This window comes from Ambystoma mexicanum, chromosome 12 (genome assembly GCF_040938575.1).
Source record: "Ambystoma mexicanum isolate Mex_15411 chromosome 12, UKY_AmexF1_1, whole genome shotgun sequence".
In the NCBI taxonomy this organism is placed as follows: Eukaryota; Metazoa; Chordata; class Amphibia; order Caudata; family Ambystomatidae; genus Ambystoma; species Ambystoma mexicanum.
Genome location: NC_090936.1, coordinates 468,244,876 through 468,261,983, shown reverse-complemented (window position 1 = coordinate 468,261,983; position 17,108 = coordinate 468,244,876). Strand labels below are relative to the sequence as shown.

The 17,108-nt window shown below is 43.1% G+C and overlaps 1 protein-coding gene across 5 annotated transcripts in view; it reads right to left on the bottom strand.

The window, feature by feature from the left end:
* SVOPL (SVOP like) overlaps positions 1 to 17,108 on the bottom strand; it is a 366,808-nt gene that overhangs the window by 24,280 nt on the left and 325,420 nt on the right. For all 5 annotated transcript variants that reach the window (XM_069628739.1, XM_069628741.1, XM_069628742.1 and 2 more), the window contains 2 exons: positions 15,428 to 15,509; positions 2,072 to 2,161 (listed from right to left, as the gene is read on the bottom strand). In XM_069628739.1, coding sequence (XP_069484840.1) covers positions 2,072 to 2,161; positions 15,428 to 15,509 — 172 coding nt within the window. The remainder of the gene's footprint in view (positions 1 to 2,071; positions 2,162 to 15,427; positions 15,510 to 17,108) is intronic.

The window sequence follows — 17,108 nt, the reverse complement described above, 5'->3', positions numbered from 1 at the left end:
ACCACACACCTCAAGTAGTTGTCGCCGTAGCAGATTTCTCTGGCACCTCACTCCAAACGGGCCTCCAGGGGTCGGTCTCCTGATCTAGCAGGAGTCTCGGAGCAACCTTGGTCCTCACTGAGAGCTGCAGCCCAGTGTTCGGAAGAGACACGTGACGCCAGTTGCAGGGCGGTAGTAACGGGGTTCCCTTTGCCCACGCCTACTGCTGGCTAAACACTCCCCCGGCCACCACAGCCCACGCAACCAGAGCTGACCCAATAAGGAAAGCGTGTCACCCGCACCACGCTCAGGCACGGTCCCGCTGAAGGGATAGACGATGTGTGTAATCCTATCGGAGGAGGGTCCGGTCTTCTTCCCCTTCTTCCACGTGTTAGACCCCCTGATGGGGGTGCTTCAGGCCCATTCAATAATTACACAGGAGCCAGTGTGGACTTGCAACCTTCCCTTTATTCCTCCATGTCGTTACTGTTTTCCCTCTTCCCTTGCCCCTCCCTTTTCTCCCGCTTCCCGCTCCCTCCCATAGTCTTTGGCTCCCCTCTTAAAGGGGCTCTGTCCTTTCTCCCTTACAACACCACGCTTCTAGTAGGCGCCAGTAGCCCGGGAGAAAGAACAGTGACACAGGAGATTTCAGGGCTCGCTGCAACTCCATGCAGAAAGCTCCACCCACAATTCCACAGAGCCGCGCTTTATCTTCCAGCAGGGCTCCCCACCCTATGGAAGTCCGACTCGGGGCGCGAGTTACTTAACAAAAGCAGTCCATAACAACGCAGCCTCTGCTCCGAGCATTCCGCTGCCGACTTTTCTTGCAGTCATACTCCAAGGTAGCACTGATGAGGATATTTTTGTGTGAAGATGTGGCCCGAGATGGAGTCTCACGGTCAAGCAGCCATTCCAAGCTGCGCAACAGTGATACAAACAAATAAATAAATAAAAAGAAGGGTTGCTGAGTTGAGCTGGTGAACGAAGGACTAAGAAAGAAACAAAAAGCACTTTAAAAGGAAATACAGATGTACAGACAGACCTTCCTTTTTGAAAAAAGCATAAGTAAAATAATACATTAAAGTGTTTTTTCTTTATTTCAAATGTCTTTGAAGGTAACATAAATGGTCAAAACGATTTACAATTAGTTATTTATGCTGCTTCCTTCTCAGTGCAGTTATTTCTGGGATAGAAGAGAGCCATAAATGGAGATCTTCACTGCTCAAGGAGTTGCAGGGAGAACATGCTAGGTCTGGGATGAACCCTGGAACTTGTTATGATGGCTGCGTTTAGAGTCCCTCTCTCAGGGGAATGGGGAGGGGAGCAGACTCCTTTGTGAAAAGACTCACTTTCAATAATGATGATTTAAAAGAAAAACAGGAAGAATCAAATCCATTTGCTGATGGGATATGTCCTGGTGTGTATTTATGGGCAGGTCCTCTTCAGTAGACAACTAGTGTCACTTAAATGCTACAACATTGATCAGAAGCCTGGGCATAGAACTCCACCAATACACAGGCAAACAACTCTACCCTGAAGGAGCCGGTGAGAAACCATCCCCATTCCTTCAATTCATGACTTGAAGAACCAGAAGAACTGATGGTGCCACATTGCAGGATGCCGAATATCTTCATATGCAATAATCACCTGCAAAACTCCCTATAAAGAGTGGTAGCCTGTTTGTCTAATAGGTTTTTATTTAAATAGATGAGGCTGATATTACAAGAATATGGAGCATTGCCAAGACCTACAGAAATAAAATGTGTGTTTTGCGGATGCACATTGCGATTGACAATGTAAGTATCTGCCCACTCCAAAGCACACGTCTCCTTCTTTTGATGTGCCAGAACTACCAACCCTCATTCCCATGCCATGAAATAGATCAATCTCCTGTTTCCCTGCGTGAAAGGACCGTCATATGAAAGCAGAACATTGGACATAGGAACATTCTTCATTCTACTGTATTCAAGGCATAGAAAATGTACACCCCACATCTTTACCTAAAATGAAAAGTCACCTATAAACAGTGAGCCTAGGGGAGGGCAACAAGCAGACTTGTGTGGCGCTCCTTTGCCTGCACAGAGTCACTTACTTGTGCTATGAAGGGTGCAGTCATCGCTCCTATACGGCACACAGATCCGCTGGTCCCCATGCCAATTGCTCTCATCACTGTGGGATAGACCTAGAATAAGAGGGAAGAAATATCCACCTGATGTGAGCACAGGAACCCAGACGAAAAGCCCTCATTTAAAAATAAACAACTTAACTCAAACACTAAGCATTAACCCGAACCAGCAATCCAATTTTCCAACCTTCTTTCAATAATAAAACAAGTGGATATCCAGCTATAACCAGCTCCACTGGTTCCACTGCGCTGCTGCTGTCCCATCCTTTCCTGCCTCTATGCCTCACACTCAAGAAGGATCTATGTGATTCTGTCAAGATTTTTACATCGAAAGGAGAATATCACATTTTCTCTTGGTACATTGTGCCGTAAATTTATGCAGGGGAGACCCCCAAAACATCCCCACCCATGTCCCCCCCCCACATTATTACCCTAACCCACCACCCACATATATTTGCGGCAAAATGTGTTGTTAAAAATGCTATTAAATCTTCCTCAATGTAATCTTCTGAGATGTGATCTTCCTATTCATCGAAGAATACGTCCCTTCTGTCTACTCTAGATAGTTCCGGCCTGCTTCGCTTTCCAGCGTATCAAGTAATCTGTGGGGGGAATGTTTGTAAGGTGGGACGATGGTTTCCGGCTCACATCAGTTCCTGTTCTGTATTGGAGTTAAACCCCTTACATGATATCCTTGGTGCAGAGGGCAGCTTAGAACAAGGGTGAAGGGTGGCCTGGGGCATGGCTGAAACGTTTTATGGAAGGTGGGAGAACAATCACTGAGCACTCAGGACAGCATCTAAAAGAGGGAACGAATGTATGGGAGCATGACCCTTGACACAGAAACTGAGGTTAGGAGACTAGTGATGGCATGACCTGAGGCCTACATGCATGCATGCACATCTCTCGCGCCATTCTTACAGAGCATAGTGTTAATGGGTTTATAAACAACTAATTGCGCCTCACTGCCTAGAGGGGATTATTGAAATGTAGGATCTTCTTTGGTGGGTGCACACAGGCCTTCAGCCAAGGCAGGGTTAGGGTTCTCCCGGAGTTTATTTTGCATGTCAATATGCTTTTCACTAGTCACCATAGTAAATAGGTTTTTAAGTTAATATAGCAGATCAATCACCACACCATGGTCACAAGAAAGAACAGAATTGTGATTTAGGGGAAATTCAAAGGGTCAGAGGAGAATTAGATTTGTTTTTCTCTTTGCTTGCAGTTGTTGTCATTCCTTTGTAATCTGCGTGAGACACACAGACATTTCTTGGGGTAAATTGCTAGGTTAGATAGTCACTGTGGCTGCCTCCAGAGATGCCCTGGTTCAGGCACAGCCCATTTCATGCAAAGAAAGGTCTGCTCATCTACTTGTGCAACTAGCATAAAGTTTGTATGAAACGCATCACCAGGCAAGTCATCTGGAACTCGCAGGTGATTGAGCCCCCTGTGCCCTTGGCTGCAGGCCCCCGGCCCATACAGCGATAGCATTGAGCCATGTAAGAAGGTTTATTTGTTTTTTTATTACCAATAAATTGTTTGATGCTTGTGAAATATAATTTGTGGGATGGGCATTCACAGGTTCATTCAGGCTGTATAATCATTTAATCTGCCCTGCAAGGGGTAGGGTGGTGGAAATGTTAAAAAATCACCCCCCCCCAAAGAATCAAATATTGAGAAACTCAGTGGCGCTCATTTTGCTCCAATTAGTAATTTGATGGTGGAGGGCCATTATGTGTAGAAATACATGTAGACGGCTCCCCTCCACCAAATTCTGGTCATTTGCATTCCGCCATGTAAATGAGAAAATGCTGCCTACCATGCTTGTATGAGCTCATGGTAGGCAGCATTTCACTGTAATTGCTGCCTGCAATGTGAGCATGGTATGTAGCATGTACAATGGATCCCTCTGGAGACCGCCTGCTTTATGCTGCTGCAAAAACCGAGAGGGCTCCTTAGGGATCCCCAGCATTTCCACTGGCATGAAAATACATGCCAGCGCAAATGCTAGGGCATTTGTATGGCAGAGAGGAAGGGAGGCGATGAACATGCAAGTGCATTCCACCGCTCCTACATACAAATGAAGGAAAATGGGGCATAGTGTAAGCAAAATGAGTAATAATCTTTTGCGCATTTTGCTTATGTTACGCCCCAATGAACATGAGCGCCAGTAGGCTTTGGTGGCCAGTGGTCAAGAACAACAGCAAATGCCCCACTGATGCCATCATATGGTAGGTTTAGTGACCATGTGCTAAGGCATAACCCCACATTTGGAGGTACTGTGATCATATGCCAAGTGCAGCCTTTAAAGCCCCAATGTCCTCATGTTCCAGGAATAGCTACCATATCTAAAAGGCATAGCCTCGTTTTAGCATGATCCTGCACATGAAAGGGAAATAACGCATTCAGGGCTTGAAAAATAAAAATACAAATGGGCACTGAATCCACAACACTTAAGAACGTTATTAGGCTTGAGAGTTCTCAACTTGAACATTTTTTTCAAAAATATGAGGCAAAGGGATATTTCTGCAATGAATCCTTTAAATGTATAAGGTAGGGAATCTTGGTGCCAACGTTTTGACTAAAAATGTCGGTGTACTTCCAACCGTTGGCTTCCACTTGAGTCAGGCGTAAAGGTTATTAGCCTTATAACATTGCAGGCTAATAGTGCCCTGACAGAAACGGAGCTTTGCAACATTTTACCCCTGTTGGATGAGCACATGTATAGTGGGACACCAAGCAGTAGTAATGATGCAACCCAAGTGCTGGCTTGGATAACTGAAGGAGGGGTACAGGGCTTGACATCGCCCCCAAGATTGGTGAAGGAGATAATAATGGTCTCATTTGATTCCCTGGAACAATTGAATGAACCACAAAAAAAAGAAGTAAAAAAATATGCAATTAGGGAACAGACTTAAATCTAATGGTTCAAGGAAATCCACTTGCAATTTGTAGATGCCCCTTGCCTTGGAATTAGATCTTCCGACTGAAATTAGAGGTGAATGGATGGGAACCACCAACTCCGGAAAGAAATGATAGCATCAGCCTCTCATCAGAGAAAAGTAAAGATAATCAAGAAGAAGATCCTCGCCTAAAAGCCATAATGAACCTATCAACTTACTCTGATTAGGCAACCAACGTTTATGCAGACCTTGAAGAATCACCCAATATTGCACGGATTGAAACTTGTACTTGCATTTCGGCCCTTTCTGACAAAGACTCGGGGCCAGTGACCTGCATATCCCCTCAATCCGATGTTAGATCGGAGCCAGGAGTGAGGGCTGATCTTTTTCAAACCCTTGATGAAAAACAGAAGGCTTCAGTCATGAAGTATAATCCACAAGGTCTTGATGCTGTTGAACCAATATTAATGTGGGCAACATATTCAAAGATGCTCCTGCTCAGCAACGATATAACCAATCCTGTGGAAGGACATTGTCCTTTGAGTGTGATTTGCGGAAGATGGCTTAATTCTGAACTGTGGAAACGTACTAAAGTTGCGATACATTGAACCGGAGGACGTACAAGTGGTGAAATTTGCGAACGAAGCTCGAATTAATTGGGTATTCCTCAATCTAAAATCAGGCCTTGTGAAAGCAGCCGTTTTAGAGGCCTCAGTAGCATTTATACCAAGGGAGCATATTAATAGGCGATTGTCGTCATCTGTCCCAATAAAAGACCAGGTTACAAAAGACGCAGCAGTAGGGAAGGCCGGGAAGGGGGATAAAAGAGAAGTAGGAAGGGGCCCAGTGGCAAAGCCAATTGAAAGAAACATTGGAAATAATCAGCTAACATCATATGAAAGAAAGTTCAGGCCATTAAGAGTGACATTTAATTGTACAAAGGAGAAAGACAGGAAATGCATTGAGATACCAGACACATCATCATTGACGGGTAAACAAGATTGGGCAGGGATTGCTGGTGCGCTAGCAGTCTCCAATAATATATAACATGCGGTTGAAGAAGAGCAAAGAGAGGTGTCATTTTGCTGCTGGAATATGCAAAGCTTCCTGCATTTGTTCAATGAAGAAAATGTAGGACTGGAGTCTTATGATATCTTGTGTTTACAAGGGACTTGGCTACGTTCTAGACCAATATGTGATGGCTTTTCTGTCTACTTAAATCCAGCTAAAAAGGGAATCATGGGAAGACTGTATTCAGGGCTAATGCTATTGGTGGAAAATGGGGGGGGGGGGAATTCTGTGTGGTAGCGTCTAAATATCCAAACCCTTTTGTACAAATGTTGGTCCTGGAAATGGAGCAAGGAGGTCCCAGTGGAACTAAAATGGGGGTAATACTTCATCTTTATTGGAATTCTGAAATGATTGAGGAAGAAACCTTTGTTAGTGTAAGGCACCTAGTAGATGAGTCTTACATTTGATTGAAAGATCCACATATCATGATATGTGGAGACTTGAATATAAAATGTTGGGATGAGCTGGAGAAACCAGCCATCAAGATGTTGCTTTAGAAAAGGGCAGGTTCTGAGAAATGAACACTAAGGGCGATATCCCAGGAGGAGCGACCTGGTCCAGGGGAAATCTGACTGCCTTGCTTGATTATTAATCAGGCAATTTGATTGATCCAGTTAAATCACATTTGGTGGTCCCAATGGAAAACAGTGATCACAGTCTTTTCAAAATTATGAGGAAGGGGGTACAGGAGCCTTTAATTTGCGAGCTACTGATGATATACATGTCTCACAAGCTAGGAATAGACTGAGAATCAGGTCTCTTGGTATGACCCGTATTATAGCCAATTATAGGGGACACTTGGATGATGTGAATTTGTGGCTAAATGCTCCTCAGGTACTTCTTGAATTTGAAGAAGTCAACAGGAAGCAAACGAGACCTGATTTCTGGTCTAGTCATACTTATAACAAATACTTAGTTGAGAGAAGAACATTTATTCGTGCAGATATGAGAAAATTAAAGAGACTTCTGAGGGCCTGAGAGAGATATCAATAAGAGAAAGGAAACAGCGGTATAGACATTGGTTGATCTCAGCGAGAGTCCAAAGATTACAGCGCGATGGTGAGAAAATGCTAAAGATCATTTACAAAAGAAAACACATGACATCTATGGGACTTGATAAACAACAATGGTACTCCTCAAACAGCACTTTTATCAAATGCTGTATCTGGGGATAGATGGGTCAACCATTTCACAGCCCTGTTTGCCCTGATTAAAACTACAAAAGATCCAGACCCATAAACGAGAATGGTCCATTCTATTTGATAAGGATGCCATTGAAAGCTTAATTATGAAATTAAATTCTTCCCGTGCCCCAGGACTGGACGTTCTTACCAATGCAATGCTTAAAGAAGCGCCTTGACTATGGGCCGATTGCACCTCTGGTACCTGGAGCAGTGATGAGGGCGAGAGAGGTGCCAACTTTGTGGAAAACTGCATTGATAGTACCCATATTCAAGAAGGGCGATAGGGAGGAGCCCAAAAATGATCGCCCTCTTGGATATTTTAGGTAAGCTGTTTGTCTCAGTGGGTTTGCATCATCTGACCGGCTGGGCAATTGTAGCGGGCTGACTCGACGCCTGATAGTTGGGTTTTGCTAAAGGTGTGGGAACCAACCTAAACCTATTTCTGTTGTATTTGTTAAAACTTAGCGCTATCAAGGGTGGTACTAAAATCTATCTAGTGTTTGTGGACCTAGAGCAAGCCTTTGATAGTGTCAACAGAGAAAGGCTTTGGGATAAATTGGAAGCGTGGAACTGCCCTCTGGCCTGCTATGTGCAATAAAGGCACTTTATTCATCTACTTTGATGCAGGTCAGATTGAATTTGGAAGGACTTTTTCCCAAAAAGATTAGCAGATATAGGGGTTTGAAGCAGGGGTGTCCCTTGGCCCCTACACTATTTAATTTGCATTTGTCTGACCTGTGTGCTAGTCAGGGGCTAGTAAATGCTTTTCCTCCTAAAATAAACAGTAGGGTTGTACCCTGGATGCTCTATGTGGCTGATTTGGTCATCATTGACCAAACACCCATAGGCTTGCAGTGTATGGCTAAATCAACTCCAGGACTATTTGAGGGGAAATGATTTGAAGATGAATGTAAAAAAGTCTAGGATAATGTCCTAGAGCTCATTAAAAGGCAATAAAAATGTAGGTTTAAATGCTATCTGGCCCACGAGAGATTGGAATGCATAGATTCAATTGTTTATTTAGGGGTTTGCTTAAACCGCAGCCGAAATGAGAATCCTTGGGCCTTGGCTTTAATGCCTAGCTCTACATGCAAGATATGGTAAATTCCCTATCTCATGGGTTTTGACCTTCTATAAACAAAATGTTATACCAATCCTAACTTATGGAGTGGAGGCTGCTCTAAATCTTCCTTTGCAAATTTGGGATGGGTTAGTGGGTGCCTTTTGGAGAAGGGTTCTTCGCCTCCCAAATGGGCTTCCCTCTGTGTCTATCAGATATGAACTGGGTCTCCAATCGCTTTATTCAGTCACCCTCTGGAAATCAATGTCTCCGTTTCGGAAGTGCGCTATGACGGACTTTCTCCCTTCATTTGACATATTAAGAAACTTGAATAATGAGAAACTTGAGTGGCCTCTGGGAAATTGGACGTCTAGAAGTGTGGACTATTTAAATAGTTTGGAAACCTCTATTGAGGTTTTAATATTAAATCTTGGTGCAGTTAAAAAATAAACTGGTGCGCCGGGACTGGATAGATACCCAAGAAAAAAGAAAGGGATATAGATTGTCATTATTAATGAAAGAGGATCGGTCAATATAGTCCTGAATTATCCAGTCATGTTTCCTTGCACTTACTCCCCTGATCAATGTATGCGTTTGCTCCTGAATTTATTGCCAACTAGGGAAGTGTTGAGTGTGTGAAAGCAGACTGATCCAACGAATACGGACTGTAGGTTCTGACTAGAGGTTGGAATGATTGAATCAGTAAAACATCTAGTTGTCGGCTGTAGTGGCTTGACTCTCCTGAGAACACATTATTTAGGCAATTGTGTTGATAATGTTAAAACTCTGTCGGCCTAAGAATGGTGGAGTAAGTTTCTAATGGGTGAAAAGCCCTCTAAGATTTTTGCAGATATATAACTTTTGGATGAAGTTTTTTTTGTTATAGTGGTATTGTTGCAATTTTATTTTATTTTGTACTATCATAAGAGATCTGAGAATTGGATTATGTAGAGAATTGGATTATGTAATGTGATATTTATGGAATTAATCAAATGTAATGTGATTTTTGGAAATATGAAAGTTTTGTAATAAACCAACCATATTAAAAAGATAGAAAAATGTGGTTGTTCAATTGCTAGCAGGATTTACCAAAGTATTGTGTCTGCTTATGAGGAGAATTCTGCATTGAGGGATGAGTGGGGGAGGAGATTGGAGTGTGAGATTTCGCCTGAGATGTGGTCTGAAATGTGTGTGAATGTTAAGCTTTGTGCTATTAATTTGGAGGAACGGTCGAGACAAGTAAAGATACTCAATAGAGTGTTTTGGTGTCCAGAACGAATGTTTAAGAGAGGGATGATTGATTCGGATGATTGCTGGTGTTGTGGAAATGGATTGGGAAGTTTGGAACATCCGCTTTGGGAGTGTGTGCGTGTGCGGGGATTTTGGCATGATGTTTGTTGTGTCTGTTTGCGTGTTTTGAATTTGGATGTTGAGTTGGATTTCATGACGATGATTTTAGGGGGAGGTGAGTTGCTAGAGGATCTCTCTGTTTCACGGAAAAAGTTTCTTCTCCGTGGTGCTAGTTTGGGCAAAAAACTGGTTCTGAGGGGCTGGAAAACACGGATTGCACCTATTGTGGAGGACTGGATTGAGGGGATGTCTGGGCTTGCAACCATGGAGAGGGTGATTTATAAGCGACAAGGGAAGTTGAGATTGCATGTAAAGATTTGGGATGATTTTCTGAGTTTGTACTAGTTCTTTGATGGTTATTTGTATATTATATTCTGCGTGTATTTAATTGCTTTGTTTTAATTGTATTAATTGATTTGCTTGTTTATCTTTGTGTAAATCTTATAAATAAATAAATTAAAAAAAAGAAAAAAGAAAAATGTGTTTAGTCACTACTGAAGATATCTGTTACTATAACGCTTTGAGACTTAGGTGATGATACTCTATTTAAGCAAGAAGTTCTCTGAGCTCAGTGAGATGGCAGTGGATACTCTCCCCATTGGTCTGTGTCTGCGACCCATAGTTACACATATGTCTGCACCAGGTGCTCCACTCCTGGGGCTACCTCAATGGGATTGGACCCTTGCCCTGTAGTTTGCCCAAACAAACGCAAATTGGAGCTGCAGGGGAGCCATGCAGCGAGTGATGTCATACTGACTGACATTCCCGGTTGTCCATTTCTGAACACTATGTCGCCCGTGGCGAGTTACTATCACTACTGACTTAATCTACCCAGTTCGGTGTCCGCTCATTTGGTAAAAAAAAAAGATCGAATGACCATTTAGTCGAAACCAAATGGTCGAAAAAAAAATGGTCGACATTTTTTTTTAATTTATTTATATATTGTTTTTCGTTTTGTTTGGTTAAAAAAAAATTAATATATAAAAAGGCAGGTTGTAAAAAAAATGTACAAAAAAAAAAATGGACCATTTGGATTTCGACCATTTGGTTGTCGACCAAATGACTGGTAACCACCCAGTTCCTGGTTTGTAACACCACCATCCATTCTACTTTGTTTACAGCTCTCGCAAGGTTTTCACATAATTAACACAGGAGTTCATAGCAAACTAGATGTTTTTCAAAAGTAATGATTAACATAATCATTGGCTCTGATCAGTTAAAGGCCTGCTGCAGCACAATACATCCTACTTAGTTCTTGAATGAATCACGCATTACAGTACATTTTCTCCAGCTCTGATTTGACGAACTTAAATAAATGTGAAGAATGTCCATAATCTCCCCTCCTTCCACAGCACAGATATGTTCACTGTCATTGAAACTCCTCTGCCTATCAACTCCTTCGAAGCATTTATTTTGTAGTGGGATTTCTTGGTAGCCTAGTTTTTCCTAAACTGCACCCTTACCTGCAAATAACCTTTTTATTGGAGTGGTTTTATAATCCACAGGCCTCATGCACAGTTTTGTATCCAGAAGCAAATGCCCTCAAACATGGTGTAGGCACTTTATTTTGTGTTTTAGTAAGCAACCTCTTTCTGTGGCATTTAAAATAATTACAAACTGAAATCGAATACACTTGATTGTAAATCAAGAGAAATGTGTTTAGTGGGATCCTTTAACTATTCAACCGGTCTATGCCTCTTCAAGTAGATATATAACTTTTCATTCCCCTGTTCTTCAGGGACCCTTTTGTCTTTGATTGTAATTGTTGTGCTGTGCTAGAGTGCATAGAGAAAGACCAGGCCACAGAAAGTCCTGGCAGAGAGGAAGCATAAGTAACATGTACGACTAAGTCACAGACACCTGTGAATACACAATTTAAACTGGAGTGGTACATCAATTTCCATTCCGGTCCTGAAGAAGGCTGGAGCAGTAATTAATTTTAACAGTCAGCTATGGAGAACCGACTGAAACACGTGGACAGACAGTCAAAAGAGATATATATATTGATTAGATAAGTTGTGTGTGCTTAGTAATGGTAGATGTATGATGTTAGGAGCCCAGGAAGTATGATTGAGGGTGTGAGAGTGAAATAAGGGTGAATTGTACAGTTGGGAACAAACGTGTATGAATTGTGGAATACCCATGTATTCAGAAAGAGAATATTGGGTGTCTATTGAAGTATATGTAATAAATGTAAATATCTGTATGATAAAATGGTTTTAAGTAAATAAATTGGAAGACATATTCATTTTGATAACAAATGGGTAAAGAGATATCATTTATCGAGTGCTGATTTCAGTTTAGCACTAGTAGTCTTGATCAGAGTTATTTTGTGTGCCTTGTCTCAATAGTACCCAGGACCTCACTGTGTTGAGGGACACCTGCAGTTGTGGACCACTCTCACCTGTGTGTGGACAAAGGACAAGGACTAAACCCATCCTTGAGCCGCTGGATTGGGACTCACAGCCAGGAAGCCTGTATTGCTCCAGTTGAACTACTTCAAACATTGATTCAAGCCTGTTCTATGCCTTTGCTAAAAGCAGCTCCTAATGGTCCTGTAGGTTTACTTTACGACCTCAAACTGCCTCACTGTATGTTCGAACCGGTTCACTGCCGCACCACTCTAGCCGAGAGTGTCATTACCTGTCTCTAACTTGAAGCTCTCCAGTGCACCGGCCACCTTACAACTGCCTCTTCAAACCACTAGCCTCTACATTGCCAATCTTCGACAGTCGACCAGATCTGGGAGGATCCTTCAAACCACGACTTTCAAACACTGCACCAGAGCTACTCGACCTGCATATCCAGCCATCAGCCTCTTCGCCATCGAACCCACTGCGAAACCGAACCTGGTAGCCTTCATGATCCACACTTCTCCCAGCTTTGCTTTTGAACCACAGAAGTTCCTGTTTGACCTCGCTTGACAATCGCTCCCGGTGTACCGAGCGACTGCTGTACCCGAACCTCCGAACTGCCCTTTCAAACCCATTTGCCACTGCACCCTACTAGCTGAGTGCATCATTGCCCTGTCTCGAACTACAAGCTCTTTATTGCATCTGCCGCCTTCGAAACACAGCTCTTCCTACTGGCATTTGCGCTGCTGATCTTTGCCAGTCAACCAAACCCTGTTGGACTTTTGACCCCTCGATCCTGAAATGCTACATCAAACCAATCAAACCGCACTGTGCACCCAGCCTCCAGCCTCTTCTAATTGACCATGGAACTGACCCTGGTGGCCCTCACGAACTGCAGCCCTTCACACTCTTCCTCTACTTGATCTAGTAAGAACTGTGCATTCAGCCACCAGCATCTTTGTAGTCAAATCGAGAAAGGTGGCCCAACAATCTGCACTTGAATTTGAAACGCAATGTGCTTCTGTATGACCCTGGCTCGATACTGTTCCCCACCTAGAACAATGTAATTGCTGCACTCAAACCTTGTCAAACTAAATGCACAGCACCAAGAAGCCTGGTTCAATGCTGTCAAACCGCCAAGAACTCCGGTAGGTATTACTGACTCATCACTGCCCTCTTGGTCCACCCTTGGGCCCTGGAGATGGACTAGGTCACCCGTAATCCCTTCTTGCACCCGAATATATCTTTTTGACAAACATTGTGGTTTTTACTTGCCTTGCACCCCTGGTTTACGACCCAGAGTGCTACATCTTGTTGTCTGTACATATTCTGTGTTCATTCCTCAGGGGTGGGTTTTGTATAGTGTTTTCTATTTTGTTATTTATGCCTATGGTGTGTTTCATTAAAGTAGAGCTATTTTATATAGAACCTTGACTGAGTATGCCCTTTATTGTACTATTGCTGTTCGGGTTGCTACCTAATCAAATTCACAATTCTCTTGAGAACACAGCCTTCCCTCGGCCCACGCTACCACAAAACATGAAGGAGGTAAATCTCTTAACTGTGTCTGTTTTACCTTTACGATTGCAATCACTCTTGGTTTGTAGCAGTAAGGGTAGAGTAGGCGCTTTAGCTACTACTCATCCTTTTACTGCTGCAGGGCAGAAGTCGATTTGTCACACTAATTGAAAAGGAACACGTATTCAACAAAAACATATGTGAAAAGAACACAGTTGTCAATCTTCACAAGAATTTTGACACCCGTGCCAACCAATATAAAAAGCACAACAAATGCTAGTAAAATGAAAATGCTTCTAACAAAACAGAAGCCCAGTAGTGTGGAGAAGGAGGGTATATATAGTAAAAGAACGGTTTCTCTTTCAATGTCATTTCGCTCTCTACATACTTCACATCATTTTTTTATTTTGCTGGTTTGCGCTTTAGCCCAACCTGCGAGCCAAAAATAAAATAAATAAATAAAATACAATTCCCTAGGGTGTTTTTGAAATATACTGTTGTAGTTTTACAATTCAGTCTAGAACGACAAATAAAATCTTTATCTAGCTCAAAGTTTTGTTTGGCTGGATTCCATTCCCATGTGGACCACTGGCCTTTCTCCAAGGATTTCTGGTGTGTGGTCACCTGACAAAACCAGTCAGCATCTTTGCATGATGAAATGTAATGTGCTATATTCAGTCCGTCAGTAAAACTTTATTTTCGGCCGCAGCCATAAAAGCACAACCAAATATAAAACATAAATAAAAAACAATTATAATAACCCATGAAGCCCAAAATTGAGAAAACCGTACAAACATGTCGCTGTATCACATTAAAACATGAGCCAACTCATGAATTAAAAGCCGTAAAAAACCGACAAGAAACTATATAGTTGTACAATATGACATATCAGCATTAATATCTGCTTTGTGTAAAATATATCATACAAATAACATTTAATAAAAAAGAACGTTTAAAAAGGTCTCTAAGGAAAACTGAGGGACAGAATTGGATGCAAGATCCCAAGAGTATCGCTAATTGGGTTCACTGTAAGCCTAAGAGTGGCAACCACTGCCTACAAGAGACTAGGAACTACATTGTCCTCTGTACTCAGTGCTAAGAGCCGTAACACCCTTGCTCTTTCGGCCCAGGCTTTGTTTATATAAGAGAACACTGCAGAAACAATGAACAAACCAGATGAAGATTTGCATAGAGCCAGTGCGTTCTTAAGGTGATGGATGGCATACGTCTGCAAAAGAGGCTTAAGGCAACACATTGTATATTCATTATAGAGATGGCATAAGAAAGGAAAATGTGTAGGGTTCTACTTATGGAGCCGACATGCTGGGAAAAGACCCGAACTACTCCTGTGCTATATAAACCACCTACCATACAGCGGTAGAGCCCCTAGCCGAAATGTAATATGTAGAGCCTGGAGAGGCCTAGGCGTCAATTGGTCTAGGTAGTTTTCATAGCTGCAATCTACCTCGATGGCCTAATCATCGATCAAAGGTTTGATCCAAAACATGCTATGTTTGTCCTCTATCTCAGTACAAGATCCTACCTACGAGAAAGTATATGCCTAGAGATAGCAACTATTGGTTAAGGATGTCGCCAAAGCTCTGTTAAATCCCAACTCCTGCAAGAGGGAGCAGACGTGAAGGCACAAATTCAGGTCCCGGCCCCTGCTTTGCCCCAGCAGATCTGAAATTGCCTCTCTAGATTTGCCCAACAGGGGGGGCGGGGGGGCATTAACAAAGCCAATACATAAAAGGTGAAATTGCAATCAAGGCCGAAATGGAACCCTGGTTGAGTTCCATTGGTAGCATAGCATTAAGGGTTGATACTCAAACTCTGGCCTAATAGGACGGGAGGATGAGGAATGAGGTACTCTATATACTCACCTCTGCCGTATAAATGTACACTGTGTTGAAGCTTGCTGCCACCAGAGCTCGCAGGAAGAAGAGGATGGCGATCAAACCATACCTTAAGGAAGAAAGAGGGTGTCATGTCAGCAGGCCTTGTATACCCAAAAACACTGCACACACATCAAGCTATTAATATTATAAAACTCAAATTCAGACCGTTATACACCATTAGAAAGTCATAGTGAATTCTGTCATTCTATTGTGAAAATGTTACAACCATTAAGTGACCTCAGAACTTCCAAACAGTGTCATCTCCATTTCAATCTGGATTCACATAAATGTTCACATTTGCATTGGGGGTCATTACAAGTTTGCCGGTCCGGGAACTACGGTACCGGTAAGCTTGCCGGTACCGTAGTTCCCGGACCGGCAAACTAGGAGTTGTGCTTGCGGGTGCCATTACGGCTGCCAGGTCTGACCTGGCGGCCATACTGGCACCCGCGAGCAGAGCATTGCGGATGCACCGGCACCATTCTGAATGGTGCCGGTGCCTCCGACCTCTCCTTTCCCATTGAGCCCTATGGGACTCAAATGGGAATGGGGGAGCATTCCATTTCGGCTCCGCGAATGGCCAATTGCCGGGTCCGGCAGGGCTGTAATGACCCGGAAATTGGCCATTCGCGGGTGCTGGAAAAAATTGCAAGTTTGGCGGCAGTCTGCCGGTTTTACCGGCAAGGCTACCGCCAAACTTGTAATGATGTCCAATCTTTTACGCTGGCTGTATGTGTTTCAGTGGATTCTAAGCCCTTTATGATATGGAAAATGACAAGCTAGCAGTCAAGTCGAAATGTGAAAAGCTAATAACAAAGAAGAAGTGACTGAGGGCCTAAATTAGCGCTTCATCTCAGACGATGGTTGAGGGAAATAGGTGGACGCGTTCACAGTTCAACTAAGTGATCACCCTGAAGCACGGATCTCGTGGAAGATTGTGTTAGGAGACTACTCTGACAAGACCAAACTGCTCTAAAAATGTGCTGCATTCTGAACCATGAACTCGTATGTATTTTCAACTTGAAACTTTGGGCCTCATTATGATATTGGTGGTTAAACCGGCATGGCTGCCGCCGGTATAATTTGTTTCCGGCACCCGCAAATGGGCAATTACCAGGTCATTACGGCCATGCTGGACCCAGAAAATATTCTTGCCCCTTCCAATTTGAGCCCCATAGGGCTCAATGGGAATGGGGAAGCCGGATGCACCGGCACTATTCGTGAATAGTGGCGGTGCATCTGACATGCTCTGCTCGCGGGTGCCGGTACGCCCGCCAGGTCAGACCTTACCGGCGCCGTTACTACCACACCGGCAAACTTATAATGAGGCCCTTTGTCTCTAAACTTCCAAAATATTTCTTAAGGGAGAACCCCCGCTTTTAAAATGGTATTTTAGTCCAATGCTTTTATTAGTGAAACAGCGAGTCCAGTAGGCATGACAACATTTACTAGAACCTGACTGCCTCTATAGGAACAGCAATCGCATTGTAGATAGCCCACCTGAAAACTAAAAATACCGATATCTGGTCCAAAGGTCGGAAGTTAAAGTTTCAAAACCATAAAAGGTTAAATCAGTTGGCCTGTGGCACAAGGGGGAGGGAGGGGGAGAATTGCGCTATCCCCACTTCAAACATTTTGGAAAACAAAGGAATGAGAAAATAGCACT